Below are 14,662 nucleotides of genomic sequence, written 5' to 3' on the forward strand. Positions count from 1 at the left end.
ACCCAATAGTCATTGGCCAAAGCCAGAGCGATAAGCTATTCTCCAGAGATCAAATTGACCCGTAAGTTCTTCGACGTCGAGATTCATCACATTGTCCAAGTGGTCGGGGACGTATTTCTTGAGCTCTCGAGGCCCAAGATCCTCAAGCTGCTCCAAGGCGTGGACTCGGCGATCTCCCCACTTCACGAATTCGATATCCCAGTCGATGTCGAACTTCGTGACCGAGAATCTGCGCGTCTTCGTCATCTTCAAACTCGTGGTTAGTCTCAAGAAGGACCTCGCTCATTGAATACCGATACTTCAACAACGGAGCATCCGTGAGGGCTTTTTACTCTACTTTTTACTCTAATCCCACGACACTTCATGTCCATATATTCTCCTCGTTTGGACCGAGGGCAGGCACCCCGTCTTCCGTTCCACCTGGAACATAGTCCTTGGGAGGAAGACGATCCGACGGACCTCGGAGACGAGGCTCGCAGCGAGGCTGCGTTGAATCTGTCGACATTTGATGGAATGATTCGCTTTCAAACTTGAATTTTGGCTTTGGGATATTGGAATCCTAAATTCTGAACGACTGGTGCCTGCAGCTTCCTCGATATCGCGCGAGTGCTAGTCGGAGCAGAGACCAAGGTAATCATGATGAATAGCAGGGAGCCTCGGTTTTCCGTAGACGAAGTATCTTGCTATTAACACCACAATTAAGAAAGGTCTGACAGATTGATCAACGCGTACACGGTAAACAGAAAGAAGACGATGAGAGTGACGAGACTATTGAATGGTAGTCGATGCGGCTTGGTTTTAAGCAAGACCGGTAAATCATCGGTGAATTATAGGTCATGTGATCTAGGTTTTACAAAAATATTCGAGTGTATTAACCGAGAGATGTGAGGGCTCTTGGGATGAGCCTTTAACTCAGATTGGCAGGATTCACAGAAATTCACAGAAGGATAGAATTTTCCAGCAGTCTCGTTGTTGTAAACGCTTTTCACCACGTACCTACTTTTGGAGCCGAACTCCCTCTATAGAGCAAACGTGGTACGTACATACGAGTGAGTCCATATTTAGCTTCATCGAGTCGATAGAACCGCCCACCTGACTAGCTGATAAAAGGAAGATCTCCGTTATAGTCATCTACTTATTGCTACACATCATGAATCATTCCTATGAAAGATAGACGATGAGCTGAGCAAGCCATCGGCAAGAAGTCTGGCTCGACACCATCACCTGCGTCTCTCGGTACACGCCGGGGGACTTGAGATGCTGGGAATGGGTGCTATCTTCGGATTGAAGCCTGACTAGAGCGCCACAAAAGTATGGCGTCAAGGGCCAGCAGCAGGGTAAATACACACGCAGCTAACATTGACCCGGAGAAGATTGAGAGACTGGAATTGTTTGATATTATATCAATCAATTCTATGAAAAATAGGAAAGTGAGCGGCTTCTCAAAGCAACAGCTCGTCTAACATATTTACGTAACATACTCAGTCAACTGAGACAATGCTGATTGCATCGTCCTCTCCATCCTCGGCCGCATCCTCACCGTCTTCGTAATCCAGATCCTCGTCATGATCCAGGTCCTCGTCGTGATCCAGGTCCTCGTTGTCACTCGTACTCGGGTCCTCGTACGCAAAGTATGGGTTATATCCAGGATCTATGCCCTCGAGGTCTAAGTATTCATCATCTGTTCACTTATTAGTATGCAGTCAAGAACAGCAGCCTCCTCCGCAGCCTAAGCGCCCCAAGCAACTAAGTGAGAAAACAGATTGACATACCAAACATTGTTGACAAACGATGACCATAGCCTAGGCCCCACATTAAGCCTTCCCCATAATCATCTTCATCTTCATCTGACGGTCCGTACTCCATGTCAATATCCGTAAACACATGTCCATCGGGGCAACGCCTCCATCCGTAAACAGGTCGACAATCCGGGACTGCCCAGCGCTTGAAGTCGTTCTCTTTGTCATCGGTGACTTCGGGAAGCGCATCAATATGAACTGCTGGGTGTTCAAGCTGCTTGGGTACCTTGTCGTGGAACTCCATCGTATGCTGGACCTCGCAGCTAAAGCTCTGATCTGCCATATCGGCAATATCGTAGACAACCAACAGCAATCGAAGCGAAGGAAGTTTTGTCACCATCTTCAGCAGTTGGGTAGTAGTCGTTTCCTCCGAATCGTATCTTGGCTCGTTGAACGAATTGCCTAGAGCCATGAAGCGCAAGCCCAATATCTCCTTCTCTCTGAACGTGGAAAAGAGGTGTGGCACGTTATCCTCCATATCGTTGTCAATGAACAGCGTATCAATGGCAAAATTGAAGCGTGTCCGAGCTGGGTGGTAGATTGAGCCGAAAACGAGAGGATATTTATCGAGAATCAAGTTTCGAGATTCCTTGCAGACGGCGAGGGCTACTGGGTTTGCAGCTCGTGGCAGGAAGCCTTCTTCCTCGTCATAATCGACTTCGACTATTCGAGATACGCAGCTTGCCTCCCATATCATGCATCGAAGTTCGAAGGGTAGGTTAAGGAAGATCGTGAATGAAGTAAGTGGGTTAAAAGGCAGGGAAGACATGTTCGTGAAGGGGATCTGAAGCTCCGCAGAAGGCATGTCCATGAAAGATTACACAAAGTCTCTGCGGTGTCGAGCCTGTATCGCTGTGGGTGAGCGGGGGAACGAATTTAAAATACGTAGGGAGCAACCGGTGGCTCCGTATATCTCGTCGCGTCGGATTCTGCCACAAAATAGGGTCACCCTCACCGCCCAAGCCTCATCTTAGCGAGCTTGTTATACTTGTACAGAGCCTCAACATCAATCGTCCAAGGTGAACTCACGACCAGTCTCATGAAACCAGATGAATCATGAATATTACCTCATCCCCCACCATTGACTCTTTTCCCTGCTCTCCCCTCGGAGCTTCGCCTCAAGATCTATGGCTTCATTTTTGAGCAACCCTGAACTGTAACCATCACCTAATCGTCGGTTTCCTTATTTTAAATTCGAAAGAATTGACCGACTTGCTATAGCAAGTCGGCACCACCAAGGCGGGACAGTAAAATATGCTCCTTTTTAATAGATAGAAAATCAACCAACTATTACATAGTAATTATTTCTGTATAGAGAGACGCACCGTATTGATTTTGATATTAATCAATTAGTCAAATTTTAATTATAAGTTATTATTCTTATATTGTGTTGACTTAAAGTAGTAAAAATGGTACTTTTACTTTGTACTTTTCAATTTTATTAATGCGTACCTTACCTATATATCAGAATTGCCGCGTAAATACTAGAATAAGCGAGGAACATCAACATCGAACTTTTATTCAAACCTATTAAAAAAATACGTGCATCACTACCAACTTTTATCTAATAATTAAAACTTTTGGTAATACAATAAATTAAATCATTTATTTTCGATTTATGTGACGTTTTTTTTTATTAAGGCTATTGTTATGAAGATATTCGCAGCAAATAAGTAAATTTGAATTATTTAGGACAGTTTTTAGCTATTTTTTCACTATTTTTTAATGTATTATATCACCAAAAAAAATGCATTTTTATTTTTTTAATTTACATTAGTGAAACAAAGTTTTGTGAGGAAAATAATTTTTCTTTATATTTATATTAATAGTTGTTGTTTAATAAGTGGTATACCGTTACTGTCCCGCCTTGGTGGTGCCGACCTGGCTGCGCCAGGTCGGGATTTTTTACAAATTAAATTCAAGGTAACCGACGATTACGGCAGCCATTCTACCAGATCTAAAGGCAAAAATATCAGCAGATTCGACGGCTGGACGAGTCCCGATCAAGTCCCTGTCATCCTCCACATCTCTCACTAGTCTAGAGAAGAGTCCCTCAAATCCTACAAACTGGCCTTCGGCCCCCACTTCCACGCAGCAAACATCGACTTCTCGAAAGACATTATACGTTTTGGAAATGGTCAAGAAGCCGGTTACGTCGCCCAGGATGCCGAATGGCTCGCAGCTGGACCGAATCCTTACCGTCTGGACTAAGACTCGGAAATGAAGATGGAACGGGCATCTCTCACATTATTGAGGCAGGAGTTGTGTTAGCTGTGCAATCTCCAAATACATTCCTTCGATTGATGCTGCTTGTTGATGCTTGAGAAATTCCTACGCTTTTTTGCAGCTTTGTCGAGCCCTAATGTTTGGAGTCTCCGATGTTCATCTTGGGTTACACTCATTTGCTCTCTCAGTCCCCCTTCGTCTCGAAGAAATACTCTTCACTAACTTTAGACAATGAATGAATGAGAACTTGCCACTCCTATTCTTCTTGCTCTAAAACAATGAAGCTCAAACCAGCGAACATGGCAATGTGGTCTCAAATTGGAAGGTGGTGAGCCCTAGCTGAGGTCAGAGAAGGAGGGCGTCAGCTAATAGAAACAAAGTTGTAGAATCTGGAGTAGAGGCAAGAGAACTTATACATAGGGGATAGAGTTGGTGTAGCCTGTAGGTTACACCCACAACGAGAGTCTAGAACACATATTCACAACATTGACAATAAGTATGGTTCTGGGAAGTACCTTGTCTCTCCCCACACCCGCTAAAGGGTCTGACTACACGGTGCACAGATTAAGGCCAGAATTTCAGGATGATAATGTACAAAAGTCCTATTTCCGATTGTCATGTGTATCGCAAAGCTCCCCTAAAGATCTGTTCGGATTCTTGCCAATGACAATTCCTCCAACGGCTAAACTGTGTCTTCGATCTTCGTCCGTGAATATGGAGAATTTGACTGGCAGTTGTCTGCCCAATCCCTCATACTATCAAATTCCTCAGGTCCTGCGGGCACCAGGCTTACCGAAATAGCCCCCTTCGCTTCCTCGGTCCCGTCATCATCAAACCCGGCGGTAGATCAATCTTGTTAAGCGTCTTTCCCTCCTCCGCAATCCAGATCCAAGCATCCCTATACTCAAATTTGCGAAATTCTCTATTTCCGTACTCCCAATACACATCCGCATACACCATCTTCAACTTAGCCAAAACTCCCAATTCCAGATTCCCAGCCCTGACAGCCTTCTTCATCGTCATCTCCTGCCACGCAGAATTAACCATGGCCTCTTCGTCTCGCAGTCCCCGTCCTCCGCCACCTTCGTGGACTGGTGAGTTGGGCTTGAGGGGACAGGTGATTTCGACGTAGGTTAAGACTGGGAACCCAGAGAGGTACATGGTGAATTTTGAGGGGTACCAAAAGTAGAGGTTGGAAGTTTTAGGGCGGCAGTCGAGGGTCACGCTGGTGACTGAGGTCGCGAGAGCGGCGGTGAGGGAGAGGTCGTGAATAGACATGGGGAAGCGCTCATGGATGACGGCCATATCACTCCATCTGAGGAGTGGGTGGAGGGCGATGTCTTCGCTGCGGGAAAGGTCAGCCAATGTCGCCCCCCAAAAAATCAGGGGAAGGGATGAAACATATCAGAACGGAAGAAGTCGCTGGTGGATGTCGAAAAGAAAAAAGTATTTACTCAACCATGATCCGGACCTTCGTGATGGTAGCAATAACTTTCTTCGGCATATCGAGGAAAGACCAGTTATTCTTCTCAGACAAGATGTAGGTGTGCTTGTGCTTGCGCCAGGCATGTATACACTCAGCATACAAGTCTTTGTCGGATCTCAAAGCCTTGATCAGGCCTGGCATCTTGCCATCCCATTCAGGTGCAAGAGAATACTTGAAGACCATCTCACGCAGCTCCGTTGGTAGTTTGTAGAGTGTAGACTTCATGTTGGCGGTTGGTGAATTTGGGACCCCGGGCGAGGCTCGCGGTGAGTCAAAGCTCTGGGGAAAGAGTGAAAGAAGGCCCGAGAAGAACCACGAGTGTGATGTAGTGGTTTCGAAGGGACTTGCGACTTCTTCAATCTGGTGAATGGGAGGGGTCGCTCGGAGTGGATGCTGTGGCTGACGCTGTCTACGTGGCCGTCGATTCGTTCCCAGCGCCGAGAACATCGAACCCATGACTTCTAGAGCTTACACGGATACCGTAGGTGTTGATTGAGAACAGGTCCAAGTCGGCGAGAGAGGCAAGTAAATGTCCTCTAATCGATGCCCGAGCTTGAAGAAGACCGTATGCAAAAGGTTTGGTTTCGATATTCGAAGATCCAGTCCGGAGTATTCAGGGTACATATAGCGATGAAGTCCCTATGGCTGATTGGGCAACAATGACTGGCTGGAGAGGTCGAAGCCAATAAAGTATTTCATCAATTTCTTTCGAGATGAAAGCTTCCTGGAAGATGAATGACCGGTAGCACCTTTGATATTGAGTCTTCTTGACAGCCGTCCCGCTACTACCAGGAGCTAGTGCCTTATGACTGACAAGGTGACTGACAAGGGGCACATTCAGTTCTTGAGCGCATGATTGGAAGGTCAAGAGATCCTACCTCGCTCAAGGGCGGACAAAGAGCAAGGTGAATATCATGTCTTTAAACACAGTTAGGCATGCTGAGCGGGCACTTGAAAGATCAGTACCATTTACGCGAGGCAAGAATGGGGTGCGGAGTTGACTCGATCTGGCCTTTCGCTTCCAGAATGTACCTCAAGCTTCTAAGAACAAGACCTTACGGGGTGTCGATTACATCTGAGATCTCCGTTTGCCCTTCACGGCTGGTAGCATGTGGCTTGAGGGGGAGGAGTGGAGATGCTTAGCCGTATTGGGCTAGCAGTGTTTACACCTTGGCACCCCTCTCATGTACCGGTACTACCTAGCCGAGAAAGCTTTCAACGCCCAGCATAGTGCACGGTGTTCTTTCAATAACCAAGCGCCTCATTCGCAGATGAATTTCATTTGGATTGCTCTAAATCCCTCTTCGTTATGTTCTTACTCAAAATTAGCCTTAAATTAGCCTCGAATACCCCATATTCTCCTCGCCCTTTTTTGTCTTAGTGGCATCCTTGAAGATAGATACCTTGACTGGCGTTGTCCATGCGGCTAGCCGTTTTGAAACTCGTCTCCTCAGTTTTGGAATTGGAAGTTCCTGTAAAGCGTGCAGCGGGAGTGACACCTCGGTGCAAGGGTGATGATGCAACTCTCCAAAAATTAATCGGATAAATCCTTCAACAGAACAAGGCACTTTGAGTTATGAAAGTGCTGCTGTGGTGAGCCGGACAGTGAAGAGATTGGAAAGAACGACAGGTTGAGCCAGACCCTAGGCCGCCAAACTTATACATATGAGCTCATAGAACTTTGAGGAATACAAAACCTCGTCAAATAGATAACATGGCTAATCAGCCTCATGAGCATAATAGTAGTATCCGGTTGATCTTGTAGCCTAACAGAACGGTATCCACAACCGAACGCCCTCCTCCCCAAAGTCGACTGAACAAGACAAGTAAACGAAACATCAGTACCTAGAACGCCTATCGTGGTATTCTTCATATCGCCGCCAGTCCCTTCCATTCAAATCAGGTCCCACTAAAGCTCATAAGAACGCTTATTCCATTTCGTACTCCGCGTCGCGAGCCATATGAGCAGCCTCCGAAACAATGAAAATGAGACGGGTACCGCTGCCAGCAGTTTGCCAAATCTAGATGTCATATTAGAAGGTTCCAGGATATTATGGAGGGACGAGGTTGAACTTACGTCTAGGTTGGCGTATTCCATAACAGCTGTCTGCCATTGGTCCCTTGTAAATCCCTTGGCGATGACTCTCTCCTCTACCTTTCTCATGCTCAGCTCCATACCCAACTCATCGTCCCCCTCATCGGCATCATCGGGTCTGCATTGTCCACTCTCAGCAAGCGCACGAACCATGTTGTAGATTCTGGAGCTGGGGCTCATGTCTCGGCCAAAGCCACCTTGATCCTGGTACAAGGATTCCTTGCTAGCTTCGATCAATCGCAGAGCCTCGTCCACGTCGTCTTGAACAACTTCCTCGCTGAATCGTAAACGGGCAAGAGCTTGAGCAAGACGCAATATACCGAGAAGTGTACGCGGAGATGTGTGGGTGAATTGCTTCTTGTTCTTCTCGTCTCGGGATTGCTGTTCTCGCATCTTGACGTAAGCCTTGACCATGTATTCTGAGACTGGTGTTGGTACGACTGGGCGGAAAGTCCGGGCTTGAGCAACGTATTGGCGGACCTCGTGGGGAGTAAAGACAACGCCATCTGTGTCTGGATGTTTGTTGTTCATGTGGACGAAAGTGACATGGCGAGCGAGGAGTGCATCAGTATCTCTTGTAGGTGTATCGAGAATTAAGAAAAGAACATCGAAACGGGAGAGGAGAGCTGCTGGCAAGTTGATATTCTCGACTGGAGATATACGAGGGTTGTAGCGGCCGTAGAGAGGATTGGCAGCTGCAAGAATCGAGGTTCGAGCGTTGAGAGTCGTTGAAATTCCGGCCTTTGAGATAGATATAGTCTGTTGTTCCATGACTTCGTGAATGGCGGTTCTATCAGTGTCGTCCATCTTGTCAAATTCATCGATGCAGCAGATACCGTTGTCTGCCAGTACTAGAGCACCGCCCTCCAAGATCATCTCATCGGTAACAGGGTCCTTCATAACAGCTGCGGTGAGACCGACACCACTGCTTCCACGACCGGTTGTGTAAACTCCACGAGGAGCAACTTTGGTAATGTACTTCAACAGTTGGGATTTTGCCACACCAGGGTCTCCCATCAAGCAAATGTTGATGTCTCCTCGAATGCGCATACCGTCTCCCATTGACTTGGTGACACCTCCGACGAGAAGTAATAGCAAAGCCTTCTTTACATCCAAATGACCGTAGATCTCAGGTGCAATCGACTTCGCCAGGTACTCGTAAACATGGCCAGATGCCCGGTATTGTTCAATTCGCTTAAAAACTCGGTTATCCAAAGCCAAGTCCTCATAGGCCTTCTTGTGTTGGGTTACGTGTTGCGCCTCAAGGAAAGTATCTGTCAAAAGACCAGCTCGAATGGCCTTGAATCCAGTGTATGGGGTTGGCAAGAAAATACCAGCAATATCGACAACATCTCCAGGGTTGATGCGGCGGACAAGAGCACCGTGGCATAGCACGGTCAGCATTCTCGGGATGTGACCGACTGGCACCTGCTCGGCCATTTCTTGGATCTTGACCTCCTGGAACGGTTGGAATTTCGAGGCGCGGGTGGAGTGGTGGAGCTGTCCCTTGGTTTGGTTCGTCTTGCAGTCTTGAGAAGGACATTCAGTCAGAGGTCCGTATGTTTTGGTTCCAACAGGTTGGAAGATTTCACAGCCACAGCGATCGCAAGTGTATGCATTGACCTCCACAGTTGGCTTGACATCCGACACTCTTGTCGTGATACCTCGGACAGTGATCAAAGCTCCAAGATGCTCTCCTCGTACTTGTCGGACTGCCAATGCCTTCAGAGGCTCTCCGACGTTCACTCTGGGTTTGAAGTTGAGGGTATATCTGCGGGTCAATTCGGCAGGGAACAGCTCTTGTTCCATAATCGCTTCGGCCTGATCAGCGGCAGCTAGCTCGAGTAACCTGTTTCGATAGGTTCGTTGGGCCATGAGAACGTCTAGAACGTCATCCTTGTAGCTGTAGAAATGTCAGCACAAGCGCAAGATTATTATCGTGGTGTGCATACGTGACATCTCTCGTGACATCAGGCATAACCTTATCCACTGCCTTTGACATGATATCGAGATAATGCTTAGCATTAATTTCAATCGAAGAAACCAGGTTTAATCCATCTCCCCTCCCATCCAGCATTTGATCAAACTATCGCATGTCAGCATTGGCTATTGGCTGGTAACGCACTCCTTGCCTCTGCTAAATCATCAAGATCAATTGTGATTTCCTCCTCGTCTCGGTCTGCAATCTTTTGGAGAATCTCCATATACTTCAATCTCGGAGTTTGTGCCTTGGCCCGTGTTTGTCTGCGCGCATTTTGTCCCTCGTCGTCGTCATCATCATCCATCAAGTCGTAATCGTCGCTGAAATCATCCTCGTCAATGTTCATATCATGCAGCGCGCCCGCAAGCTCAGACTTCGGCGAGGTCTTGAAGGTGGAAAGGAATTCCTCAAACGCGTCTGTTCATGATTAGTATGTTGCGCGACGGTTCTTCTGGAGCAACGCATACTTTGGTGGTGCACATAGTCGACGGGCGATCTGAAAGTGAGGAGCGACATCCTGCGCAAAAAAGCCCCTGAGCTACGCGGAATTCGTGTAAATTGACAGCGAATTAGCTTTTCGAACGTGGGTATCTCAAGAGCGGTGTATATCGACGAGAAGAAATTGTTGCGCCAGAGAGGGTAGAGGGGGAGGTAGGGGAAGGTGGTCGTAAAATGAGAGATGGCTGGGAACAAGCACTCAACGCCAAAATTCGCGTCAACAAGGGACGTGTCGCGTCTGCCCCGGCTATTTCCAGGGTGTGTAAATTCATTGGTCAACTAGGCGAAGTATTCACTACACAGACGCCATAGCCGCTAGTTCTATGCTCGTCCGAGCCGAGGCACTACACTTACTTGCTGAAGGAATCATCGACTCATTTCGATGCTCGAGCTTACTATAGTTTTGCGCCTTCTTTCTACACAATACCATGGCTCATGATCGAAGACGTGGTAGTCAGGCCACTTCGGCTGAAATATCTCTTATCCATCTCAAGAATTGCTTCGTCAACCTTCCGTCGTCACTCTGTGCCCTTCTAGTCAATGTAAACACTGTATGTTGCGCCGGTCCTCCAATAACACAAAACGGGCGTTAACTCTATTACTTAGCTAGCTCAAAATGTTATTATCGAACTCAACTATCGGGCACCTCAACCTGCTGGCTCAGGCCAGACAGGCTCCCCCCCAACGAGATCCATATTCGTGGGATGGACGGGCATGCAGAGCCAGCGGAAACTTGCCCCTATCGTCAGTAGAGATGGAATAAGTGGTACAAGAGGGAGCACGTCTGGGAGAGAGCAGGATGTGCCTTTGATAGAGATCGACGCTACATTTGCTCGGGGTCTGGGGCTCTCAGATGGCCAGAAGGTTACGGCCAGCATACACCTTGATCCGCCAGTCGCGCATACGATCAATATCGAGCCCTTGACTCCCGAAGACTGGGAGATCATAGAATTACATGCGAATTTTCTAGAGCTCAATGCTGTCTCCCAGTTGCGCGCTCTGCCCAACCCAAATTATACCCCCCCCAATGGACCCAAGCCCCCACCACACCCCCTCACCCTCCATCTTTCACCCACCTCGACTGCCAGCATTATTGTAACCTCTCTTGCACCCGAACCACCGGCATCTTCGCCATTTGCCAAATTATCTCCAGATGCCGAAGTCATTGTTGCTCCCAAGTCAAGGTCAAAACCATTGCGATCATTTGGCGAGGCTCGTAGCGTCACGTCGAGGAAGAGCGCAGGTGCCAGAAGTGGTACAAGCACTGCAAGACGCAAAAGCGCTCGTGAGGAGGCTCGGCCCGCTATATTCTTTCGGGGCCTTGATCGAAGTCTTTGCGGAGAGTGGTTCGACGATAACAAGGAGTCGAAGGACCAAGGCCTGAAAATCTGGGTTGACCGAGATATGCTGCTTTCCAAGGCATTGAAGGGTATCACGTGGGCCTGTGTGACTGTGGTAAAACCAGCAAGTTTGCAAACACCTATTGGTCCTCAAAAGCAACAGCAGGAGACCGATCGCTTAGGTGAAGCAGGAAAAGTAGCAACGAAAGTCGTTGCGAAGCTGGTCGCTTGGGACGATCCACCAGACAGTCAACACGCTGCTCTTTCGTCTGCGCTGTGTGCTGCAATGGCTGCTGAGAGGATAGTGGGTGGTGTAGTTAAGTTGGAGCCTGCTCCCCAGCAAGTCTCATTAAAAGAACTGTCACAACCTGCGTCAACACCTAACAGCCTCACGGTCAGGGTCTTTCCCTTTTCAACTAGTGCGGCGAAATCTAGCGAAGGCCTGAAATTCGGAGGCGAGTCGAAAACGGAACGCGAAGAGGCCAATCGTCGAATCATGAAGATGTATAGCTCAGAAGGCTCTTCCGATGCGTTACTAGATGGTCCAATAACTGATGGGTTAATTCTTGGAGCCCATCATACCAATGATCAAGTATCTGGATGGGAAGGTGGTATAATTCGATTTGGTCATCCACCTTCGGAGTCTGCAAAGATCACTTGTAATTGGTTCCTCGGCTCCGAACTGAAGTTCAATATTGAAGTTCAACCTGCAATTCCGCGCCCGTCGTCAGTTTCGAGGATAGTTGGCGATCCTCTACAGTCGCAAGCTCCTGTCCTCGTAGGTATCGACAATCTCATTGATCAACTTCAATCTCATTTGTCGCATATGTCTTCTGTCCTTCTCACCGGAGCATTGGGGTCTGGAAAATCAAACCTAGCGCAACTACTTGCCCATCGTCTACGATCTGAGTATCTCTTCCATACAACTTACTTCTCCTGCCGCCAAATGGTCACCGATGAAACACGCATCTCAACTATTAAAGAAACCCTAACCAGGATATTCATGGGTGCAGCATGGGGTGCTCGACTGGGTGGCAAATCTTTGGTAATATTGGATGACCTAGACAGGTTGTGTCCTGCCGAAACAGAATTGGAAGTGGGCAGTGAAAACGGTCGGAGCAGACAAATAAGCGAAGGGGTATGCACTGTTGCTACACAGTATTGTGGCAGAGACAGTGGTGTTGTGTTGCTCGCAACAGCTCAAGCCAAAGAGTCTCTCCACAGTGTCATCGTTGGCGGTCATGTTGTTCGTGAGATAGTCAGCCTGAAGGCTCCAAACAAAGAAGGCAGAAGGCGAGTCGTCGAAATGGTTGTCAAGCAAAACGCGACCGAAACCAAGCACGAGCCACAGGCGCTACGAAGTAGTGGCAGTCGACCAACAACAGCTGATGGCAGTGCTGGAGAAGACGAAGACGGTGGCTGGATGGATAGTTCCAGTGCAGCAAGTCGTCCCAAGTCATCTGGGCAATCTGATGGCTTCAATATATCACCCGACCTTGATTTCTTAGATCTGGCAGGTGAAACCGATGGATATATGCCCGGAGATCTGGTTCTACTGGCTGCAAGAGCAAGAAGCGAAGCTTTGATCCGCTCTGTATCTCAGACCGCAAAGGCAACGGATTCCTCAGGAGTCCAGCTCAGCCGGGAGGATTTCGATCGTGCATTGAAAGGGTTCACACCTGCCTCTCTGCGCAATGTCACTCTTCAGACCAGTACGACAACCTTTGCCTCAATAGGTGGCCTGCACGAGACTCGAAAGATCCTCCTCGAAACTCTTCAATACCCAACAACTTACGCACCCATTTTCGCACAATGCCCTTTGCGATTACGTTCCGGTCTGCTTCTTTACGGGTACCCAGGATGCGGCAAGACCATGCTCGCATCTGCCGTGGCAGGCGAATGCGGTCTGAACTTCATCTCCGTCAAAGGTCCCGAAATCCTCAACAAATACATTGGCGCCTCTGAAAAGTCGGTCCGAGACCTCTTCGACCGCGCAGAAGCCGCTCGTCCCTGCGTTCTTTTCTTTGACGAATTTGACTCCATCGCTCCCAAGAGAGGCCACGACTCCACCGGTGTGACTGACCGCGTAGTAAATCAACTGCTTACCCAGATGGACGGCGCAGAAGGTCTTTCCGGTGTCTACGTCCTCGCTGCCACTTCCCGTCCAGATCTCATCGACCCTGCCCTTCTGCGCCCAGGTCGCCTTGACAAATCCCTCATCTGCGATCTTCCCAGTAGCGACGACCGGATCGATATTCTGCGCGCCCTTGGCACGAAATTGATGCTCAGCGAAGAAGTTCTCGATAGCCTTCCCGAAATCGCAGATCGCACTGAAGGATACTCCGGTGCAGATCTCCAAGCCTTAGTCTACAACGCCCATTTGGACGCTATCCACGACGTCCTTGGTGACCAGGGTCATGCTGAAATTTTAGGCAGCAAACGTACGAACAAGGCGACGGCGTCTGGGCCGAGAGATTTTATACAATTCCTCTACGGCGAAGACGCGCACCGTCTCGAAGCCGAGGCTCGCGCGAAGGCCGGACACAATAAATCCAAGCTCCTCGCTGACCGGGCGGCCATTTCGCTCAAGTTGGCGGAGATCAAGAACGCGAAGCGGAGGGCGAAAATTGGGAGGAGAGGAGAACCTGATGAAAAGGGCGAGGCGAAGGAGGAGAAGGAGCAGCAGGAAGTAGTAATTGAGTGGAAACATGTGGAGAGTAGCTTAAAGAGCACTCGGGCCAGTATCAGTGCGCAGGAGAGGGGTCGGCTGGAGAAGATATATAGGGAGTTTGTAGTTGGGAGAAACGGGGAGATGAAGAATGGGGAGGGGGGGAGAGAGGTGGGGGGGCGGACCAGCTTGATGTAGGTCTTGAAATTAAAAGTTTGATCCGTTCTTTCGGTTTTTTTTTTTACAGTTGAGGCTAGCAAGCTTAATTTATGACTGAATTTGATGGAGGGGAGGGCTGGGTGGGTGAAGGTTGGTTGTTGAGGAAGAATGATGAAGTGCTGATCCGTAGCTGTGTCCATGATGTAAATTTCGACGGCTCCCTTCAACACCCAGCAACCAACTTACTTGCCACTAATCAGTTGTTATCCTCGGCCTCCTCGCAGCTCGCTGCAAGTTGCGTAAGCGAGTTTAGAACACCCTTTTCTCCGTCCAGCCGACGTGGGTAGGTACCAGACTGATTCGTGAAGCCAGCATGTTTATATTGAGGGCTCCGAGATAAACCGAAGCTG

General features: G+C 48.5%; 5 protein-coding genes across 5 annotated transcripts; 1 reads left to right on the forward strand and 4 right to left on the reverse strand.

The window, feature by feature from the left end:
• Window positions 1-9: 9 nt before the first annotated feature.
• L3040_009010 (uncharacterized protein) lies at window positions 10-365 on the reverse strand (the record flags this gene model as incomplete). Its single annotated transcript, XM_007296145.2, has 2 exons — window positions 10-246; window positions 333-365. 2 exons carry the CDS (start codon window positions 363-365, stop codon window positions 10-12), a joined length of 270 nt encoding a protein of 89 aa, XP_007296207.2.
• A 1,116-nt stretch (window positions 366-1,481) lies between these two features.
• On the reverse strand, window positions 1,482-2,568 carry L3040_009011 (uncharacterized protein; the record flags this gene model as incomplete). Its single annotated transcript, XM_007296146.2, has 2 exons — window positions 1,482-1,681; window positions 1,773-2,568. The coding sequence occupies 2 exons, from the start codon at window positions 2,566-2,568 to the stop codon at window positions 1,482-1,484; spliced, it is 996 nt and encodes a 331-aa protein (XP_007296208.2).
• Window positions 2,569-4,814: 2,246 nt separating this feature from the next.
• On the reverse strand, window positions 4,815-5,736 carry L3040_009012 (uncharacterized protein; the record flags this gene model as incomplete). Its single annotated transcript, XM_007296147.2, has 2 exons — window positions 4,815-5,370; window positions 5,480-5,736. The coding sequence occupies 2 exons, from the start codon at window positions 5,734-5,736 to the stop codon at window positions 4,815-4,817; spliced, it is 813 nt and encodes a 270-aa protein (XP_007296209.2).
• A 1,703-nt stretch (window positions 5,737-7,439) lies between these two features.
• Window positions 7,440-10,103, reverse strand: L3040_009013 (uncharacterized protein; the record flags this gene model as incomplete). The annotated part of the gene is made up of 5 exons (XM_066155805.1): window positions 7,440-7,532; window positions 7,589-9,509; window positions 9,559-9,692; window positions 9,739-10,004; window positions 10,055-10,103. The coding sequence occupies 5 exons, from the start codon at window positions 10,101-10,103 to the stop codon at window positions 7,440-7,442; spliced, it is 2,463 nt and encodes an 820-aa protein (XP_066010093.1).
• A 410-nt stretch (window positions 10,104-10,513) lies between these two features.
• On the forward strand, window positions 10,514-14,291 carry L3040_009014 (uncharacterized protein; the record flags this gene model as incomplete). Its single annotated transcript, XM_007296149.1, has 2 exons — window positions 10,514-10,636; window positions 10,692-14,291. The coding sequence occupies 2 exons, from the start codon at window positions 10,514-10,516 to the stop codon at window positions 14,289-14,291; spliced, it is 3,723 nt and encodes a 1,240-aa protein (XP_007296211.1).
• Between the last annotated feature and the right edge of the window lie 371 nt (window positions 14,292-14,662).

The sequence above is a fragment of the Drepanopeziza brunnea genome (assembly GCF_022702325.1).
Source record: "Drepanopeziza brunnea f. sp. 'multigermtubi' strain 214-2 chromosome Unknown ctg19, whole genome shotgun sequence".
Classification (NCBI taxonomy): domain Eukaryota; kingdom Fungi; phylum Ascomycota; class Leotiomycetes; order Helotiales; family Drepanopezizaceae; genus Drepanopeziza; species Drepanopeziza brunnea.